General features: G+C 44.4%; 1 protein-coding gene across 3 annotated transcripts in view; it reads left to right on the top strand.

Annotated features, from left to right (window-relative positions):
* RAD21L1 (RAD21 cohesin complex component like 1) overlaps positions 1-20,930 on the top strand; it is a 258,401-nt gene extending 237,471 nt beyond the window's left edge. For all 3 annotated transcript variants that reach the window (XM_088467137.1, XM_088467139.1, XM_088467138.1), the window contains 3 exons: positions 11,313-11,372; positions 11,532-11,609; positions 20,347-20,930. In XM_088467137.1, coding sequence (XP_088323263.1) covers positions 11,313-11,372; positions 11,532-11,609; positions 20,347-20,535 — 327 coding nt within the window. In that variant the 3' untranslated portion in view covers positions 20,536-20,930. The remainder of the gene's footprint in view (positions 1-11,312; positions 11,373-11,531; positions 11,610-20,346) is intronic.
* Positions 20,931-22,180: the final 1,250 nt, after the last annotated feature.

Raw genomic sequence — 22,180 nt, 5'->3', positions numbered from 1 at the left:
TCTTGGTAAATTTGAGTGTTTTAGAGTTTCAGCGAGTCAAATCGAGTTTACAAATGGCAAAACTCGACCAAACACAAATCTTAGTAAATGTACCCCCAGCACTGTTATAACTGTTAAAATATTATATTATATTAATTTCCATTAAAAGTGTAAGGCGTCACTGAGAATTGGACTCTAAGTGAAATATATTTTTTTTAAAAAGAAAAAGAATTGTGGAAGTATAAATGGTAAAAAAGCATACAGTAAAGTGAATTAAAAAAATATACAACAATGGCCCTGATTCAGAGCCGCTCGTAAGCGGCTGCTCGTTCGTTCTGACCGATGTTCGCACATCTGCGCATGCGTACGGATTTTAATACGCATGCGCGAACCAGTCAGTGTGGCCAAAAATCGTTTGTTCGCTATATAGCGAATGCCTGCTATTTTGAGTGACAGAAGGAGGCGTATGTGGGTGGTAACAGGGGAAGGTGCTTGAAAACGGGGGTGTGGAATTCGAACGCAGGCGTGCTTAAAGGTCAAAACGGGCGTTTTAAGGGAGTGCATAATTAATACAGCAGCGTCATTGACCACGTCACTTGATTTTTTTTTTACTCAGAACTGCTCGCAAAATAGCAGTTGAAAAAACCAGCCACAAGAATAGCGAGCAGTTCATACGCTGTTCGATGTACTCGATTAATCTAATAAATAGCGGACATGACGTATGGTGCGAGCGGCAAGGGGGCGTATTTTACAAAATTACAACTGCAAGTTTTGCTCGCTCGTTCAGACTTAGAGGCGTGAACAGACCGCAATTAGCGAACGGTTCATTTGAATAGCCACCCCTTGTTTTAGAACGAACGACCGCAAATAGCGAGTGGCTCTGAATGAGGGCCAATGTTCCATTTGACTGTAATGTACCCTAAATTATAGGGATGTGTAAATTATTTATTAGGTCTTCTATTTCTTGAATGCATGCATAAACCTAGATCTGGCATGTCAAACATGTGGCCTCGGGCCACATGCGGCCCGAATAAACATTTTCTGCGGCCCCAGAGTGTGGGCTCACATATATATATATAATATGTGGCCCACACCCCTGCCACGATCGGAGCACAGCTCCGATCGGGCAGTGTTTACTTTACAGGCTGGCAACAGTGGTCTCTGTAGCGATCAGAAGCCTCTGATCACTTCAGAGGCCAGCGTTCCCAGTGATGCAGCACACGGGTGACGTCATGACGTCGCCCACAACGAGCGGAGCCTGCGCCTGCCACTTTGGATCAAATTAGATCCAGTCAGCAGCAGTGGCCATATGTGGGACGGCGTAGACTGGAGCGGTGCCCAGCGGCCGTCATAAAGAAAGGTAAGTACTGCACAGACAGGTCACTGGGGCCTGTTCTATACTGGGAGGGGGCACAGCATAAGGGGTATTACTGGGGAATCTGCATAAGGGGCATTACTGGAGGCACTACTAAGGACATTACTGGGGGCACAACATAAGGGGCATTACTGGGAGCTCTGTATAATGGGCATTACTGGGGGCACTACTAAGGGCATTACTGGAGGCTCTGCATAAAGGGGCATTACTGGGGACTCAGCATAAGGGGGATTATTGGGGGCACAACATAAGGGGCATTACTGGGGGCACTGCATAAGGGGCACTACTAGGGACATTACTGGGGACTCTGCATAAGGGGCATTACTGGGGGCACTGTATAAGGGGCACTATGAGGGGCATTACTGGGCACTGCATAAGGGGCACTACTAGGGACATTACTGGGGGCTCTGCATAAGGGGCATTACTGGGGGCCCTACTAGGGGCATTACTGGGGCACTGCATAATGGGCACTACCAGGGCATTGCATAATGGGCACAAATGTAAGGGGCATTGTATAATGGGCACAAATTCAGGAAGCATTGCAAAAGGGGCTCTAATACAGGGTGGAATTGCATAAGGGGGAACTACTACAGATGGCACTGCATTGGTTTTTGTTAATAATGAACCTTTCAAAATTGCATATAACACTTTTTTTTTTTTGCGCCCACACACTCGTAGACCTTGAATATTCAGCCTGGTTGGTATTTTGAGTTTGATATGCCTAACCTAGATGTAGGCAGGTAGTGCCTACTCACCTATATCAGATAAAATAATCTGAATATAGTCAAGCTAGGAAGGAAATAGAAAATTGGTATAATGTAATAATTAAACCCTCTGACAAGGGAGGCAATGTGTTCCTTTGGAGAAAAGATGAATATGCTAAGGAGATATATCGTCAACGTGGTGATGAAGAATGCTACAAGAGATTGATTTTAATCCAACAGCTACCTTCTTTTAAGAATACGAACAAATCACAAATGGCATACTCCAGAGGTACTATCACAAAAACAGACTATGGATACCTTGTAATCCCTCAGTATAAAGTGTGCACACAAAAATAAAACACTACCACCAGGAAAACTCAGGTATTGGGTGTCTCCAGGAGAAGGCTAGTACCTTCATAGATTCACATATTAGGAAATGCATCCTAGAATTTCCATCTTATGTAAGGGACACACATATCTTAGGAAAAATCCAGAATATGACTCTCAACCCAGGAACAATATATACTTGTGATGTTAAATTATTATACAACAGTGTAAGAAAATGTTGTGTGGTAAAACTGTTTTTGCGATGTCTCATTCTCCACAAAGATGAATGTACTTTTTAGCCCTTTTCTTCCCCTGCCCTTCTGCTGGTGTAACTTTTCCTGTGTGTGTGTTCATTCACAGGACTCAAACTATTGCATTAGCCTGTACATTTTATACTGTAATGATCTAGCCACGAAGGAAGTAACCATGACAGAAATGTATATTCTCACTGAAAAAGCACCTCATGGGTTACATTCCACCTCCGCAGGGAACACTCAGGACTTATACCAAATACCCTGTCATTGTTCCTTCTATTTGCTCATCATTGTTCCTCTCTGTAGTCTAAGAGACATTTCGAAACCAACCCAGCAGGTGGTTATCAAGAAAAGTTAATATATGAGGATGTTAGGAGGGAGGAACATTAGAGACCCGCACCAATCAGGACCCTGCACAACTCCTCTTGGTAGTCACTAGCACTGTGGGAAATTACTAGGTTTTAAAATTTAAAAAAAAAGCACAGTACTTTTGAGGAAGCTTGAGGACTGGATATCTACAGCACAAACCCTTACTAGGCATTGTGGGGAATCGGTATGATATGGTGGCTGTCGGGATCCCTTCTGTCAGAATACAAACAGCAGCATCCTGATGGTTGGTATCTCGAGTAAGTATACTTACCCTCCCCACCCCGCGCCCTAATCCTCCCCGTAAGTTCCTGAACCGAAGTCTATGAACCCTACTATGCCTAAACCTAACCCCACCAGTGGTGCCTGACCCTAACCCTCCCCGCTAAGGGTGCCTAACCCTAACCTCCCTCCCCCAAAACCTAACGATATCCCCGCTAACTGACCTAATCCTAACCACCCCTGGACCCCACAGCTAAGAGGACGGGAATCCCGGACTTACCTGTTTTGGGCATCCATCCGTCTGTGTTCCGGCATTGGGATTAAGATAGGCATCGAAATACTGATGCCTATCTTAACTCCTTTATCGGGATATCAGTGTCGGCATTTAGACCAGCGACCGCGAGCTGACTACATCCCCATTGTGGTGCCATCAGTGGAAAGGACTCATGGCATTGAGCACTGTGTGAGATGGAATGAGGAATCACATACCCAGGGACACCGAACTTCCATCTGCAGGATGATAGTCACTGACTTTGGCTTAGAGGTGATACTCTGCCAAGGTACCTTGTGAAACTCCAATTGTGACCTGTGTGGACTTATACATTAGTAACTCCTGTGTGGAAGTATTTGTTCTCCTGTGTGGACTAACTCATTATTACTTCTGTGTGGAAGCAGTGATCGTTTTCCTGTGAGGAAATATTTGTTATCCTGTATGGACTAATTCGTTATCACTTCTGTGTGGAAGCAGTGATCATTTCCTGTATGGAACCTATTGCATCCAATTGTGGATCCTGTTGCATCCAGTGTGGCCTGATTCACCATTACTCCAATGTGGAACTATTTGTCCTTAATCTCTGCTGTTGTAGAACTATGGGATTTACTACGGATCGCAGCTGCGGTAATGCATGCAGGGCTGCTGTGAAAATATACTAATGAATGCTATCGCAATGCCGTCGCACAAGCAGCATAGAGGCGCCCACTTACATTTACGACTGCTATCTCACATCCGTAGTACCTTACAGTCCTGCATATACATCTAGAACATCGACTAACAACGGCCCCTCATGCACAATTACAACACTTCTGATCTTACTCAGAAATTGCTAACCTCGTCGCATGCAGTGAGTACTCAAGCTGCGTATGCCATCTCAGTGGCTAATTTATGCATATCCATGCAACGGCATTCAAATGGACAGGCACGTCTGCGTTTCTCCTACCACCCCCAATTGCTGACTGCTTATCAATCACTCTGCGATGGTTTACTGTGCTCTGCATGATTGCAGTGCTACCGTTGCGCACGCACACTGCGATGCATATGCATGCGGAGTATGCAAAAATCGCCGGACTGCGTAAACTGTTGCAGTTGCGATCCGTAGTGAATCAGGCCCTATATTCTCAATGTCTCTACCCACAATTTGCTCTTAGGCCACCATCAGGCCCTCTATTACGTCCACGTGATATCAGACTACTACTACTTACTTCCCTATGTCTCTTATTAGCTTGAATATCTCTTTCTTTTGGACTGTATCCCTGTTTTTTTTTTTATTGTTGACCGTGCCATATCTGCCCTTATTCCATTTATCTTGAATTCTATACCCTACTATGTATATTGTATATTTGAAAAACATTTAATAAACAGAGTAACATATAACTATATCCTCTCAATGGGACTGACTCTGGGCCTCATTCGGACCCGCTCGCAAGCGGATCGATGTTGAGGCCCTGCGCACGCGCAGCGGCCGCACTGCAGGTGCGTTGCTCACTACAAAAGGGGCGGCTGTCGATGGTGATCGACAGCTCGCACCGTTTTGTAGGCGGGGTGGGGGGATGGCTAGCCAAACGGAGGCGTTCCGGAAGGAACGTCTGCCGTTTGGGGGCGGCCCCACTGACATCACTCGTGATGTCAGTGGTGAGCTTCCGGCTCTATTAGAGCCGAAAGCTCACTGGGGCTTGCAGCAGAAGAGACCCTACCACAAGGGTCTCGTCGCAAGCCCCGATGGTCTCGACCATCAACCTGGTCATTTGCTAAAGCTGTGGGTGGTCACCCACAGCTTAGCAAGCGGCCGGGAGGCCGTATTTTAAATGTGAAGCGGCCGCCCTCATTCAGAGCGAGCGCTCGCATTTTGCGAGCGGCTCTGAATGAGGTCCTCTGTCTGTACTGCTAGCTGCATATTGTTCCTTCACTACATTTGCATCCTGTTCCTATATCTATTATCGACTTATGTGTGCTGTAAAAAATAAACCATTACTTTGTTTTATCTGCTTGGTGTCTGGGTGAATAAAAGAACCCAGTATCCTCACATTTGGCCGCAACGGTGGGATATTTCAGACACCAACCAATGAGCACAAAGCTTGTAGACAACAGCATTTGGAGTAAAAGCCACCTATCTGCTAACAAGGCAAGTGTTGCAAGGAGTATGAAAGTCACCCATGTCAGGACATGTAGCGGAGATCCTGCAGGCCAAGGAGTGGAGTTAGAACCAGGAGCAATCCTGTATATTGGTGCTAAGAAGTGGGAGCATGCTATTTGCAAAACCCTGTAAGATGGACTTTGTTAAGGAAGGTCAAGAGAACTTGCCAGATATTGTGGGGGAATGGTCCAAGGAGACTGGGGGGAGTTACTATACCACCTCACTGCCTGAGGAACAGACTCCACTGGAACCCTCAGACCTTGGCCTTTCTTTTTCAGGAGGAGCCAGTAAGGCTCCCTGAGATTGCAGCTGACATGCAGACCCCCCACCAACACAGGACCGTCAGCAGTGCACAGCTAAAGTTATGGCCAAGAGCTGCATCTGATGCGACCTCGCCAGGCAACTGATTAAGAAATTTGACTATGGATGAAGAGAGATGCATCACTTATAGCCTGTATATTGATAGAATGGGAATGCTTCCAGCTACAGAAAATGTATTAATTTCTTAACAGTGGCAGCTTTACGTGAACTCCAGCAACTATGCTATGACGGAATCGGTATGAAATACCGGCAGCTCTATAACCGGTTCAAATTACGACAGCAGCATCTAGATATCTGAAGATTCCGACAGGGGTGGTAAGTATGCTATCCCTACCCCTCCCCCCCTTAAACCTAACCCTCAGTGGTGCCTAACCCTAACCCCCCCCCGGATGGTGCCTAACCCTAACCCCCCTTCCTGCATCCTAAACCTAACCCGGGTAGGTGCCTAACCCTAACCTCCCCCCAGTGTTGCCTAACCCTCCATAGCCCTAACCCGGGCGGTGCCTTAACCTAAACTGCCCGCCCGCGGCTAAGACCTAAGAAGCCCCGCTTACCTCTGTTCGGGATGCCGGCTGTGGGGATTTCCGCGTGGGGTGCTGGGATTTCGACGCCTATCTTTAGTCCTGGGTCGGGCTTCCACTGTCGGGATTCTGACGGCCGGTAATCTAATTACATCCCGCTATGACATTCATAAACTGAGCACTGATGTAAGCTTGCCAAAATATGTACTATACATTGTTTCTGTGATTCTATGCCGGTTCATTTGATAACATGGATTAAATTATAGTTCAGTACTGCATGCTTATGTCCTTATTTAGACACTTGCATATCTATCCTTGACTTACTGTACATCTTATTGCGCCTGTAAAGGCAGGATTGTTGGGATGCAAGTGTAAGCTGAATACAGCAATGGTAGTGTTCACATGCAATTAGATGTGTAGAGATCTGCAGATATGCTTTTGGTATAATTTGCTGGTACTAGAGGGCTGTTGCAGTGATACATAATGATGATGATGACTACCAGCATTACTCTAGTCTAAACACTACTGAATGGCTTATTGCTTTTTTGCCCCCTTCAACTGATCATACTTAATTCATTAGCATGGTGTCTACATATTAAATGAAGCAGCAGCTATCTTTTTGTATTACTTAACTGACAATTCTAATTAGGACTAATGCACGAAGGCAATTTCTCATTTGAATTTTAAAGGGGTATATATCATATGTGGAGATGTTTGTACTTCATTACATTTAATATAAAAATGTGACTAACATTTGTTAATAACTCAAAACATTATTTTCTCCTGAGTAGTTGACATGTCAGTAAATTATTTATATTGTGTCCAAATAGGGGAGTGTTATTTTTGCATTTGCTACTAATATAGTCAAGACACAAATCTACGTTACGGTGGGGATATTAATCCCATTTTTTGTTCTGTTGGACGCACTTTGAGATGTCTTTGACTCAACATCAAGTTTGTACGCATCTTTTTTTCTACATGCGTTTGGTGCACAAATGCGTCCAACCCTAAAAAAGGCTCATAGTGTACAAGACTGAACTCTATTTTACTTTTTGAGCATTATAATTCTGACTGTAATATAAGCTGTTAGAATTCTGAATCCAATAGTGCATTTGACACGATTTATGTGTCAAGAGATATATTTAATTGCATATAGGTTAATTATATTTTTATCTCCATATTCCATGGATTTTGCCAAAGGGAGATTGTGTCCTTCTCCCATATCTGGCAGTCCAGGAGCATCACTCCAATAAAGGCAGAAGCTATATTGTGAAGTGCAATGATATTTATGTCCTTGTTTGGTATGTACATTGTGGTCGTTTGTAGTTACTTCATAGTTAGCTTGCGCTGTTGTTGTCAAGTTGCGGCCTAGGATAGGCCATTACTCACCTCAGCGCCAGCTTCCCCTGAACCTCTGGAGTGGTCAGACGCCAGGTGTGGGGTGAGTGACGCGCTGAGGATTATACCTGGGGTCTGCTAGGATATCCTTGTGCTCGCTCCGTGATTTGGTTCCTGCGGTTACCGTCGTGGCCGCAGCCATGACAGTCTACGTCACCTGATTGCCCTTTACCTAACGGTAGCATTGGTTGCTTTCAGCTGACACTATCCTCCAATGGACTGCTACCTTAGGGTATTTAGCCAGGCTCCAGACAACAGGAAGTTGCCTGTACAACATCGTTACTTCCAGTGTATTCTTGCTGTTGCAGTATTCCAGGTTCCAAGCTCCTTTCTTCCAGTGATACTCTCCTAGTGTTACCCACGGTGTGTGTGTACTCAGTATGTCATCCAAGTACTATCTCCGAAGTGTCATCATCCTGTGCCAGTTCTGCATCTGGAACCACAGTGTATGTACTCAGTACGTCTCTAAGTACAATCTCCTAGTGTCATCCTCCTGTGCCAATTCTTCATCTGGAACCACAGTGCGTGTACTTAGTACGTCATCCAAGTACAAACTCCTAGTGACATTCTCCTATGCCAGATCTGCATCTGAAGCCACAGCATGTGTACTTAATACATCATCCATGTACAATCTCCTAGTGCCATTCTCCTGTGTCAGCCCTGCGTCTGGATCTACAGGCTGTGTACCCAGTACATCACCCAAGTGCAAGACTTCCAGTATCATACTCCAGTGCTTTCCCTGTGATAGTGTTCTTCCATTTTCCACAGTGCTGGATACCTAACCAAAGGGCCGCAACCTGCTTGCTGGGTGCAGCTTAAGCCCAAATCCCACTTGGAGGAGTCACTGATGTAAACCTCCCAATAAGTTAGACTCCGTGCCTTTGGTCAGGTCTAGCCAACATCCGGTACTTGTGGATGAAGAAGGCATATACCCAGGCCCCCGCCTCAGATTCCTTTCTCAACCTTGGTCCATGTCTTCTAAGCCCTCTGCTGGGGACCACCATAGCCTGAACATGACAGTTGTATTGATGGAAGACTTCACAGTACACTGACATATTGCGTTCATCCAATGAAGTCCTCAGATCCTTATCCCAGACTAGTTCAAATGATTTGATTTCTGGAGAGGGAGGTGAAACAATGGTGCCATATAGTATAAATATAGAGATACAGCCACCAGGGTTATAAATACATTTGCATTCAAACTGGGCCGGACAGAGCACAAGAAATTACCTGGAGCCTTTACAAGGAATTTCAAACAGATACAACAGCGGAGGCAGTGCATTAATTTTTACTATAGTCTTCCAAACAAAGAGATGTATAAAGGTCCCCAGTTCTTCAAGCCTTATTTTATGGCAAAGAGGGGTTAGCCAGGAAAAGTTGGTTGTAATCTTTGTTTAGAGATATTCCCAAATAGCGAATCACTACCGATACCATTGAAAATCAAAATTAAGCTTTAGGAGGTTTTCAGTATGTTGGGGAGCTGGAAGACTAGTGCTTCAGATTTTGAGTTATTCATTTTTTATACTACTAAAAGGCCATAACGTTTAGACTCATCAAACAAGTTTGAAAGGTTTCATATGAGGACAAAGACAAAAGGACATATTTTGTGTACAGTGAGATTTTTTAGTGGAATCCATGAATTAAGATCTACTTGCCATTTGTATTCCATTTAGTCTTGGCTGCCAGCTATTCTATACAAAGTGCTTAAATCAGGGGAAAAAGAGGGCAGCCTTGACGAGTACCATTATTGAGGCTAAACTCCGGGAAGTCCATGCCTTTTGTAGAAACTGGACGACAAGAAAGATTGCTCCTTTTAGATATGTTACACTAGCATGGTTTACAAGTAGGTAAGTTTGTTTTCAGACACTGAACCCAACTACAGTTAGAAACAAATTAAAAAATCTGCAACTTGGATGGAGGACATCATTTTGTGATCCCCCAGCAGAAAATTAGACAGATATAGAGCCCCTTGAAAAGTGGAAATTGATATACACTGCTTGCATGAAGTTTTCTTAATACTGTATGTATCTCCCATTATTTCATCAGGCCAGTTATACAGTATTTGCACACCAAAAGTTAGATTCCTTTTATCTAAAAACAAATCAAATAAGAATTCCTACTCACCAAACCCTTGGATTAGATTCTCTTCAGTCCAATGGTTTTCAGGAAAAAAACAAAAACGCAAACCCGAGCCCCACATACAGCACAGTACACTCGGTACAGTGCTACGTGTAATGACCGATCACTCGCTGTCACTGCCAAAGGAGTGAATGATGGAACTGCTGATTGGCTGAGAGCACAGGATTCCAACCTTTGGTGTGCGAGTACTGTCTTTATTTAAATATATACTTTACAGGTGGACAACAGATGCCAGCGCACCTTTAATGTCCGGGAATGCTGGCACTTGTTGTTTCACAAGTGCCAGCATGCTGAAGCAGGCTTGCTGGTACCTGTAGTCTGCCTGTAAAGAACAATATTATGATCTATTTTGTACACATTAACCCTGCACCCACCTCCACCAGGGGTGCGGGAAATAGCCCTGGGTTGTTCCTCAGGAAAAGGGACTCCATTTTATTTTTGGGTTCCACACCCAGCCCTGGACTGACCAGTTTGGGGCTGGTTAATGCTATGGAGACTCCATGCTGTGTGTCTCCACCCCCCCCCCTGCGCATTTTATGATAAAAAAATGTTTTAATCCTTTCTTATTCTAATTTCTTATTTCTAATTATAAAAAGGGAGACCCTTTTATAATTAGAGGCCCCTTTTCTTGCCATGTCAGGATGTTTCAATTATCCACTAAGATACTGAATGCCACCTTCAGTGGTCTATCTTTCATTAGGATTGGTCATTGGTTCCCTCTAGGATTTCCCATTGTCGATAAGTGTGCTGAATTTTAGTTGGTTATGCCTGACTCTCCAGTAATGGATTTACCTAGTCATGTCAAATGGGATTTGGTCGGAGTCCGATATTAACAAGCACTGGGCACCAGAAATACAGTTTTGATCAGAGAACAAGGAATTTGGTTTTCAATCATAGGGGTATATTTACTAAAGTGCTGGTTTTTAGAAGTGGAGATGTTGCCCATAGCAACCAATCAGATTGTAGCTATTATCTTCTATAAGGTGATAGATAAATGTTAAATTGAATCTGATTGGTTGCTATGGACAACATCTCCACTTCTAAAAACACGCACTTTAGTAAATATACCCCATACAGTGGTATCATTCTGTCTCCCATTAGCACTCAAGATATGCCTTGTCCATTGGATTTATTTTTCTTCCTGGAGGTAGGGTATACAAATTACTTACTCATGGTGGGTGGACCTTAACTGTTTAAGTGAGTAATGTTTTCCTGCTGGCTTGAGAGAATTTAGCAAAAATAAAAATAATTACTTAATGTTTATTACTAACTAGCTCACATTTATCTTGTTATAGGAAATGGTTGATCCTTTGTTATATACCTCTCCAAGATGTCTAGCAGATGAAGAAATAATTGTAAGTATTGAGTGTACACTAAGATAATTATGACTATAAATTTTAAACTGTCCAGATTACACCATGGATCAGTTTCAGGCACTTGCAGTACAAACTCAATATTTGTTCTCAATTTCTGTGCAATATTAGTTACAGCTTGCCATGTTATCATGTCCCCAGACACCCTCAGAGAATGTCCTGGACAGCGATGAACACCAGTGGAACAAAAAAACACATGAGATGCTTTGTGGCCTGCGTGTAAGAATATTTCTTGAGACAAGTAAAATAAATGTGTTAGCTTAAAATTGTTGATAGAACAAAACAATACCATAATTGATAACCTTCAATTTGTCAGCAAAATGCATACGCAAAGTACCTTAGCAGGGGTTAAAGAAACAGCTACTGTAACAAATGGTTAGTGCTGTGGTGAATGTGAGTGCTAACCACATCCACTGTATATACTGATATCTGGTGAAACGCACAATGTAGTGACTCTACCATAATTTAACAATATGCCCAAATGATCAAGGAAAGTGACCACAATGATACCAGCATAGGGGACTGCTGAGAAGTTTCAAATACAAAAAAAACTTTTATTGGTGATTTCAAGAGATAAAATGTAGGTTAGGTTAGCCAGTTGCAATACTAATTTCATGCTTCCTTAGGGGCTAATCTGCTGGAGGTGCAGAGCGCTGTGTGTGTTATAAAACTTGCATGACTTGAGCTATTTTGGCTTTCCTTTGTTATGGTATCTAATAACAGTGGGGGGAATTCAATTGTTTTGCCAGCTAAGGAGGGTGCGAGCAGAAATGTGTGAGAAACCCCCTGGTTAGGGCGCGCTAACCAGAACTTTAGATGGGTTTAGCTGTTTTACTTGGCTAAACCCGGTGTCACAACTCTAGGAAAGTTGGCCTCCTGAGATGAATCAGACTCTGCGGGCTGAGACCGTGGTAGCAAGAACTGAGTAGGTTTTAGATAGCTTTTCCTCATAGGAGAATTAAGACTTGAATCTTAGTAACTTTTGAAAGAACACAAGGTTTTATTGAACAAACAGTGGAGAATTGGGAATGATGGGTAGAATCAGTACAAAAGTCCAGAACATGAACCTGTGACAAGAATGCAGCAGCGTAGTAGGAGTGGGATGACTGGTATTAGTGCATGAACTCCACAAGCAGGACACTAGTCAAATGATGCTGAGTTATCCTCAATAGACGGAGGCAGGAATCCTGAGTCCGAGTCACCGGGGTTCACCCAATAAGACGAGACTGGAATCCTGGGTCAAAGGTGTAGAGGTAAATCTAGCTAGACTGTGACGTCATAGGCTTGTGATGAGAGTGAGTCTTGTGTACACAATGTTGCATCAAACTCCAGATATAGTACACTGAGATGTGTCACGGTGATATGGACAAAGGGCCTGATTCAGAGCCGCTCGTAAGCGGCCACTCGTTCGTTCCGAGCGATGTTTGCCCAACTTCGCATGTGTACGGATCGTAATACGCATGCGCGAACCAGTCAGTGCGGCCGAAAACCGTTTGTTCGCTAAATAGCGAATGCCTGCTATTTTGATTGACAGGAGGAGGCGTATGTGGGTGGTAACAGGGGAAGGTGCTTGAAAACGGGGAGTGGAGATCCGAACGCAGGCGTGCTTAAAGGTCAAAACGGGCGTTTTATGGGTGTGCATAATTAATACAGCAGCGTCATTGACCATGTCACTGGGTTATTTTATAGTCAGAACTGCTCGCATGATTGCGGTAGGAAAAACCAACCACAAGAATAGCAAGCAGTTCATACGCTGGTCGATGTACTCGATTAATCTAATAAATAGCGGACATGACGTAGGATGCGAGCGGCCAGGGGGCGTAGTTTCCAAAAAACAACCGCAAGTTTTGTTCGCTCGTTCACACATAGAGGCGTGAACAGACCACAAAGAGCGAACGGTTCATTTGAATAGCCACCCCTTTTTTCAGAACGAACGACCGCAAATAGCGTCCGGCTCTGAATCAGGCCCAAAGTACACAGATGTGCATCAATGGCTGCTGCAGGTTTTGTACCCAAAGTGGCGTGGTAAAGGTGCTGTGGGCTTTGTATCCAATGTGGCGTCTTTAGGAGCTGCAGGCTTTGTATCCAAAGTGATGTCTTTAGGTGCTGCAGGCTTTGTATCCAAAGTGGCGTGTTACGACATGGAGCAGGACATGGGGATAACAGGAAGTCCAAGATCAAATGATATCAGGAGCCAAATACTAGGACTTGAGAATACATTGTACAGGCACTGAATGATCATCCAGGAAGTGGATTCACAGCTTGGGTTGAGAGGTGGAGAAAATGTTTGAGGGCAGATGGTGAATTTTTTGAGTAGTGTCATTCTGTTACTAAGACTTCAAAATATTTTACTGCAAATTTTAAAATCTGTATCTATAATACAATTTGAGTTGTGAGCATTTAGGAATTACTTTTTGAACAACCCTCGTACATAGTATCAGTCCTATCTGATACAATTAGCGCTCTATAAATCTTGCAACATAATTCCATTTCTAATAGAGCTGCTCATATATACAACAAATAGCGCGGTATTACAGCCACACAAAATTAGTCCAGGAGATGAGGTCACTCAGTCTTCTGTAGGGGGCTGGGGGGAAATCAATGTTTGTTTTTATTTATTTTCTGGCTGTGGGGCAACGAATCCGTGTGTATTTTATTTCCTGTGGGAGCAATCTTTGAATCATTGGTGGGGGGTGCCAGTCCCTTAGTTTGCCAGGGGTGCTCAGACCCCTAGATACACCCCTGGCCTGAAGCACCATGTCGCCTCTCTGCATAGTTGCCCACTCTTCCATTCACATCCTACCCCCCCCCCCCCATGGCCACCCACTTACAGAGCACAAGTGGATGGTCCGCGTCATCATAGCCCCGTCCCCCGCTATACAAATCCCAGGAGGACGGGGCAGCAAAGTCGGCAAGTCTATATGGTTTGTGGTCTAATAGAAGTGCTTGTAATTGTAAAACTAGAGCATGAAATAGTATAATGGTGGTCTATAAGGATGTGTTCTAAATTAACAGACAGTTAATACGTGGACCAGCAAAGTTTAACAAACAAGTCCTTCAATAGATAGACACAAACAAGAATGTTTATAGCGCTTTCTATGAAAATGTGTGTGTTTAAAAGGATCCCCCGTATCTGACAATGCGATATGTTCTGGAGCAGTGGCGTGTAATCACTTGCCCTACCTTTCCCTAGTAGCGGTGCTCTCTGTTGGCAGCTTCGGTTTCATGCAGCAGTTAGTACGGGGTCAGTCAGCTGTGTGTAACCTCAGTCGAATTGCGCTTCTTCTTTCACCCACCGGGATAGCGTCCTCTCCTCGGCTCTTTGCAGAGAGCAGCTTTACCTCTTACTTGGAGATTCGTTCATCTGAATGTGTCGCGCTTACTCGAAGGTGACGTCAGTCGGTGGTCTGCTTACAACAGCCCATTTCGACACGTATGATTTTTTTCAAGGTGCCTGTGTAGTGGACTCTGGGCCTGATTCAGATGGTGCCCAAGTGCACATGCACACGACGGAAGCGGCTCTGTCGTGTGCATGCTCAAGACCCGAATAACGACGGCCAAGCCGTCGTTAAGGGTCTCGCACCAAAGGGGGCGTGCTGTCGATGGTGACTGACGGCACGCCCCCTTTGGTGGGTGTGCCGGGGGCGTGGCTGCCCAGACGGTGACGTTCCCATGGGAACGCCTACCGTCTGGGTCCGGCCCCACTGACATCACTAGTGATGTCAGTGGAAGTGCTTTTGGCTCTAATAGAGCCAAAAGCACTCCTGGGCTTGCGGCAGCGAGACCCTACCGCAGGGTTTCGTCACATGCCCGATGGTCGCGATGGTCTTGACCATCGCGACCATCATTTTGGCCGCTCGCTATAGCTGTGGGTGGTCACCCACAGCTATGTGAGCGGCCAGGAGGCCGCTCCAAAATGAAGGAGGGACGGCCCTGATTCAGAGCGAGCGATCTGTCAGAGTGTCCAGCTCTGAATCAGGGCCTCTGTCTTCTTTTATCCTTGTGGGACTGCTTCGATTGGCTAGATTATTGTATAGATTTAGTTGCGCTTTGGTCCCACTCTGCTTATTTAAAGAGCTTGAATAAAAGGCTATGTGTTTAAAACTAATAAAAAGAGTGTACTTTAAATATATGAATAAAAGGATTTATAGTAAAACAAAATAAATATAAGTCGCGCTTAGTACGTTATGTTTTATATACACAGATTGCTACAAAAACATCTTGCTTAGAGTTATTAGCAGAATGCAACATTGTATTTAAATTATTGCCAAATCCAATTATTGTGTAATCTTTTCTAATATGGGATACACGAAAAGCTCCGAATTTAACAAGTACCTGGTATTATATTTAAAAGGAAATATAAAAGGAGATACTACATACATAAATACAATAAAATTATTTAATTAAGGGATCAGTTGCTAGGACTGTCAGGTTCATCACATTTAAAGGTCTGTGCACATATTATGTAAAAGGGTTTGTGGATAAGTATTCGGGATTCTTATTTAAACCTTTAAAAAGGAACCAAATCAAAATCTATGGCCCTGATTCAGACCCACTCGCAAGCGGCTGTCCGCTCGCAAGTGGGTCAATGTTGTGCACTGCGCATGCGCACGACGGCGGGAGCTCCGTCGTGCGCATGCGCCAGACGCGACGAGCGAAGGACTTTCCTTCGCTCGTTGTGTCTGATCAAAGGGGGTGTGCTGTCGATGTTGATTGACAGCACGCCCCCTTTGGTGGGTGTGCCGGGGCGTGCCTCCCTGACGGGGGCGTTCCCAAGGGAACGCCTACCGTCAGAAGCCGGCCCACTGACATCACATAGAGCCAAAATCACTCCGGGCCTTGTGGTTGAAAAACTCAACCGCAGGCTCCGGCTTGCATTGGCGATGGTCGCGATGGTTAAGACCATCACGGCCATCAAACTGCACGCTCGTATAGGCTGTGGGTGGTGACCCACAGCTATACGAGCGTCCTGGAGGACGCTCCATAATTATGGAGGCCGGCCCTCATTCAGAGCGTGCGCTCTGCTCAGAGCATACGGCTCTGAATGAGGGCCCATGTTCAAACCTTTTGGGTGCAGGGTTCCCATTTTATATATCCACTCAGTTTCTGATTTCGACATTTTCTCTTGATACTGTCCCCCCTCTCCAATCTTTTTCGGATTTTCTAATTGCCATGAATTTCAGGGCCTGATTCAGACCCGCTCGCAAGCGCTATGCACGCGCAAGCGGGTCGATGGTGGCCCAGTGCACATGCACATGACGGAGCCGGCTCCGTCGTGCGCATGCGCGAGACCCGGATAGCGATGGGCAAACCGTCGCTCCGGGTCTTGTACCAAAGGGGGCGTGCTGTCGATGTTGAATGACAGCACACCCCCTTTGGTAGGCGGGCCAGGGGAGTGGCTGCCCAAACGGAGGCGTTCCCATGTGAACGCCTCCGTTTGGGGGCGGCCCCACTGACATCACGAGTTATGTCAGTGGGAGAGATTTCGGCTCTGTGAGAGCCGAAATCTCTCTGGGGCTTGCGGCAACGAGACCCTACCACAAGGGTCTCGTCGCAAGCCCGATGGTCGCGGTGGTCTTGACCATTGCGACCATCTTCCTGGCCGCTCGCTATAGCTGTGGGTTGTCACCCACAGCTATGCAAGCAGCCAGGAGGCCGTTCTAAAAACAAGAAGGCCGGCCCTGATTCAGAGCGAGGGCTCTGTCAGAGCGTCTGGCTCTGAATCAGGACCTCATTCCTCTTGGATTTCTCTGATGATATAATAAAAAGTGGTTGGAGACGCTATTGTTAATCCTTTTTTTATGCTATTAACATGCTCTCCTATTCTTGTTTTTCATTTTCTAATAATGCGGCCTAAGTATTTCCGCAAGGACAATGCAGTAAATACACGCCGCCTTCTGTATTGCAACTCAAATTCTGTCTGATTTCAAATTCTTTGTTGTTTGCATTTGAACAAAGGCCAATGATTGGTTTTGTGGTGCTGTTACCAGTTTCTCTGCAAGCTTTACAGTTCAAGCAAGTATGCCTCACTGATGCTGGGAAGAGGCATGGCTGTGGTTCCAGAGTTGCTGCTAGTCAGTCTGACAGGGAGCTCGCATTCTGCCTTTCTGAAAAAGCTGCTGAATGCGGTGAAACGCGTTAAGGACTTACAGATACATGCTTCATCATTGTGCTACATTGTCACATTGGCTGTTATATCTATTGGATTGATCCCAGATACACAGATTTCCTTGCTCCATTTCCAGCCAGTATCCGCTCCGGGACTGCAATTTATTCATGGCACCCTCCAGCTGCGACTCAGCCCTGCATGCTCAGGTTGACGCCGCATCACTCACCTGGACAGGGCAACACCGCCGCCGTGAGACAGACAATTATAGCGGGCAATCAGCCAGCAGGAACCGAGTCTCCGCCACGCCATCGGCAGGGACCTGCTGACAGTCCCTTTTCCTAGATACGCGGGCAGCCAGCCAGCAGGAGCCGAGTCTTCGCCATGCTATCGACATGGACCAGCTGACAGTCCCTGACTCTCTAGATACGGTTGGTGGTATACTTTCTCATTACATCATTTGCCCAACATTGCAGCATTTACCTATGGGTCTCCTCAACGCTAGGTATTTACCAGCAGTTGCCATTTAACAGTGACTTGTGATTCGAGTTTATGTTACATTTTGGACATCACTCAGCATCACATCTTTTTGAGTGAGGCATTTTTTCATTTTGAACAGCAATTGCTACATTTTCATCATTTCCATCCATTTGCATTATATGTGGATGTGTTATACATAATACCCTAGTACAGATTACAGCCTATGCAGAGTGTTTATTCCTTGTATTTTTACTATTGCATTTTTGTTTATATATACTGTTTCATTAATATACATTGTTAATAAATGTTTTAAACCATATGCACAACCTATGGTGAATATGTGTGCATAGCGCCGTTCCACCTACTTTTATCTCTTCTTGTGCTTCCTGTTCAAAGGCTGAAGTATGCCCCATGACTTAGAAGCAGTTCGCAGGAGAGATCAGAGGTTACTTCTTTCACTATAATGACCCTGAGGTGAGCTGGATGCAGGGGGAGGTGGGCTCCGAAGGCACTGCAGGCCCCATGGCAACCGCACCCTTTGCACCCACGGTAGCTATGCCCCTGGTGCCAAAACAGCAAGTGGACAAAAATAATTATCTTCCAATATTGCAGTACAGTATATCAGCATAATCTACAAATGGCAGTTGGCAAAGTATCAAAAAGCGGACCACAATACGGACCAGGCTCTGGCCTTCCTCCAAATTAGTCTCAAAAGACTATAAACATCACAATATATGTTTGTTATATGTTTATTATGCTTTTTACATAGCGCTCTTTCTTATTTCACAAGTACCCTTAATTATTGAGCTGCTTATACATTTACAAGCGCATTGCACCTATCTATCACTCAATCAAAAATTGAAATGCTTACACATTGTACCAGGGCATGTATAAACTGAATCACTGGTGGATATGAGCATCCACAGTTGGCATGTAGTCACACTGGAATTTAGTCTACTTGTAAAAAAAATTTGTCGACTTCAATCATATTATAGTAATCTATTATGCTGCCACCCTCCTCCACCACCCACCAAATGCACTCAAGCTCTGCTGGGAGAATCCACTACTAATATGTTCACCTAACAGACTACTTACCACTTGAAATCACCAAAAACAAATTCTTAGTGCACTCATACCAGTATTTATCTTTGATGAAAAGGAAAATATAACTTTCTGTACATAGGACCTGATTCAGCAACGATGCAATAATGCAAATGCAGCAAGAGGTGTATGACACCCCCTGCTGCATTTGCAATCCCAGCACTGCGACGGAGGTCGCAGACTGGGATCACCATCATGACCATCGCTGGTCGATGGTGGATGGCCCTGGGTGGCCGGACAGCTGAGTAAGCCTCAGCTTACTCAGGCTGGCCGGCTTGGGAGCCCAGAAGACAGTCTCTGGGCTGGCCACTCCCAGAAAATGGGGAAGACATGCCCCATTTCTGGGAATGCATACAGACCCCACCCCCGCACCGCCCCTTAAATGCCTCTGCCTCTCAATAAGGCAGAGGCATTCAAGGGCTTGCGTGAGACTGAGCAGGACCCATTCTGAATCTGTGTTCAGCAGTGCACGCAGTGAGGCAAACAATAAATAAAAATTAAGATTGACACTTTGGAGATATGTTACACATTGTTTACCAGTAGGTAAGTTTGTTCTCAGACACTGAGCGCATCCACAGTTAGATAGGCATGTTCTTTACAAATTTGCTACTTTGATGGAGGACATCATTTTTTGATCCTTAGCAGAAAATAAGAGATATAGAGCCCCTTAAAAAAAAAAGTGCAAATTGATTTAAACAGCTTGCATGAATTTGTCTTAATAAGAAGAAAATTATTTCATCCGGTTGATTATAAAACCTTGTAATAAAAATAAATGTTATATTTGAATATAAATGTTGTACCAATGAATTTCCATCTTTTTAATGTTCCATCTTCTGGGCCATCTTCTTTTCAGTCTTTCTACCTCTCCCTCTCTCATTTTGATCTGTGTTTTTTTCCAACCGTTGCTGCTCCTCTCCCACTTGGCTGTTCATCACTCCAAATCCCTTTAAATGGCCATAACATATATTCTATTTTCCCAGCATTGACAGGCATACTGGGGGTTCAAATATCTTAATCCCTACCTCCCTTCCAATGTTGCCACTGCGCAAGCCTCCTGCCCTAACAATACAGTCACTGTTTACTTAAAGCAACTCACTCTGATGCGAGTTGCAGTGAGCAGTGTTAGGGAGGCAGAGGGTTGTGACACTATTCTTGATCTGCCACTGTATTTCACTACTTAAGTATTTGTGCAGTTTTTTTGGGATGCTGTTAAATGTTGTCTGTCCAGCCTACACACTGATGTTCTAACTTTAAATTGTTTTTAAATAGAAACTGCACCAATCAGGTGTGAACGCCTTCAGTTTGCAGGAACTCTGCAAGAACAACAAGCGAAAACAGGTATCTGGCAAGTTCTACAGATTCCTTGTGCTGACGAAGCAATCAGCCATCAAGATGATGCAGAGTGCTCCATACAGTGATATCATTGCTATCCCAGGGCCCAGGTTTCACACCCTCTGACTTACTAATCATAGGTGTCTGCTAATTACAACACTTATTTTATCTTTCATAAATGTGTTTTTCCTGTGTGGTCTTGCATGTATCACACTTGTAAACAAGTTTCTCTCTGATTACCTGCACATACACTTACCACAAAACAGGGGCTTGGAGTAAGTGCCCCATACATACCTTTTGCTTCGAATGGATAGAAGCCACATGCACACCTCATGCTCACAATTAATACATTTCCAATGCATGCCGATACTCAGTGTAACAATATCAAGGTAAACAACATAGTCCTAGAAACCCCTATAGGGTATTTACACATACAGTAATAACTTTTTTTTTATGCACTGCTTGTACATATACAGTGTTTCATGTTAATAATTATAATTTATTGAGGGAATGAAAAATAACTCTGGTAGCCTGTTTGTCCATGTCCCCCAAAGGGAATCTTCAATTTTCAGTTTTTGTTAAAAATATGTTTGCTAATAAAATACAAACAAACAATCAAAACAATTGTGATTGCCTAAATTAACTTAAATCTAAACCATCTAAATAGCATGGACCTTGTCCTTATGATGAAAAAAAAATCTTACAAGAATAATTTCTTGATTGAGGTATAATGAATAAATGTAATGAAACCACTGATTTGGAACAGCTTTGTTTTTACTCAGCACGACCAGTCATACAAAACATTGGGCCTGATTCTGAGCCGCACGTAATGCCGATGTTCACGTGGTTGAGCGATTATTTGTAACTGCATATGCGCAAAAATGTTCTGAAAACCTCTATGGCACATGCATTACACAGAGTGTATGCACAAAAGTACTGTTGCAATCAGGACAGATGGTATCAGAAAGGTGGCAGAAAGTGATGGGCATTCCTGTGCGGTGACTAGTATGTGGCTACTAGTGCACGCAACAATGGGCTGATCATTTGGCGTACTATGGGAGTGTTGCAGGCATGTCAGTGGAAGTGGCTGGGTTCACAGATGCATGGCCACAAGCATTGGAGGCTATGGTCAGATGGAGAAACTGCACCTGCTATAGGGCTGGTGCAAGTTTCGCTGGTGGTGTATAAGGATGATGCAGTCATTAATAGTAGGCGCCACAGTCCTTTCACATTCGACTGCACGAATGTACACAAGGGAACAAGTTTTTAGGGTATTTGCATAAACTCGCAGACAGGCGACCCCCAATAGACGCTCCTGCGTTCGCTTTTGCATGCGACTCAGACTCAGGCCCATTACGAGGAACATTAAAGGTGCATTCCATCATTAGGCAAGGCTGTCCTCACTGCTATGATAAAAAGGAGATTTATCACTAGTCTGCTGCAGGCGTCTGGAGAGGGATGCGGTCAATATCCCAACCATGGGGATTCCGACGCTCAGAATGTCAGATTCGCGGCGTCTGCATCCCGACTGCTGGAAGCCCAAAGGTAAGTAGCAGGGTTGGGGGTAGGGTTACCATTAGGCACAGTAGTATACACCACAAAGATAGAGACTTACAAACATTATAGGATGAAAATGCATCTTGAATTAGAAAGTAAAGTAAATTTGCATAAGGGAAAGTAATCATGAGGGTACATGGAATTGTCACATATAACAACATGTTAAAGAAACCTATCCTAGATTGTTTCCTCAGTGTGCACCCTTTGTCTGTAT

Source organism: Taudactylus pleione, unplaced genomic scaffold, assembly GCF_031769625.1.
Source record: "Taudactylus pleione unplaced genomic scaffold, aTauple2 ptg000069l, whole genome shotgun sequence".
In the NCBI taxonomy this organism is placed as follows: domain Eukaryota; kingdom Metazoa; phylum Chordata; class Amphibia; order Anura; family Myobatrachidae; genus Taudactylus; species Taudactylus pleione.
The sequence above is the reverse complement of the archived record's forward strand: the minus strand, read 5'-3'. Positions and strand labels throughout refer to the sequence as shown.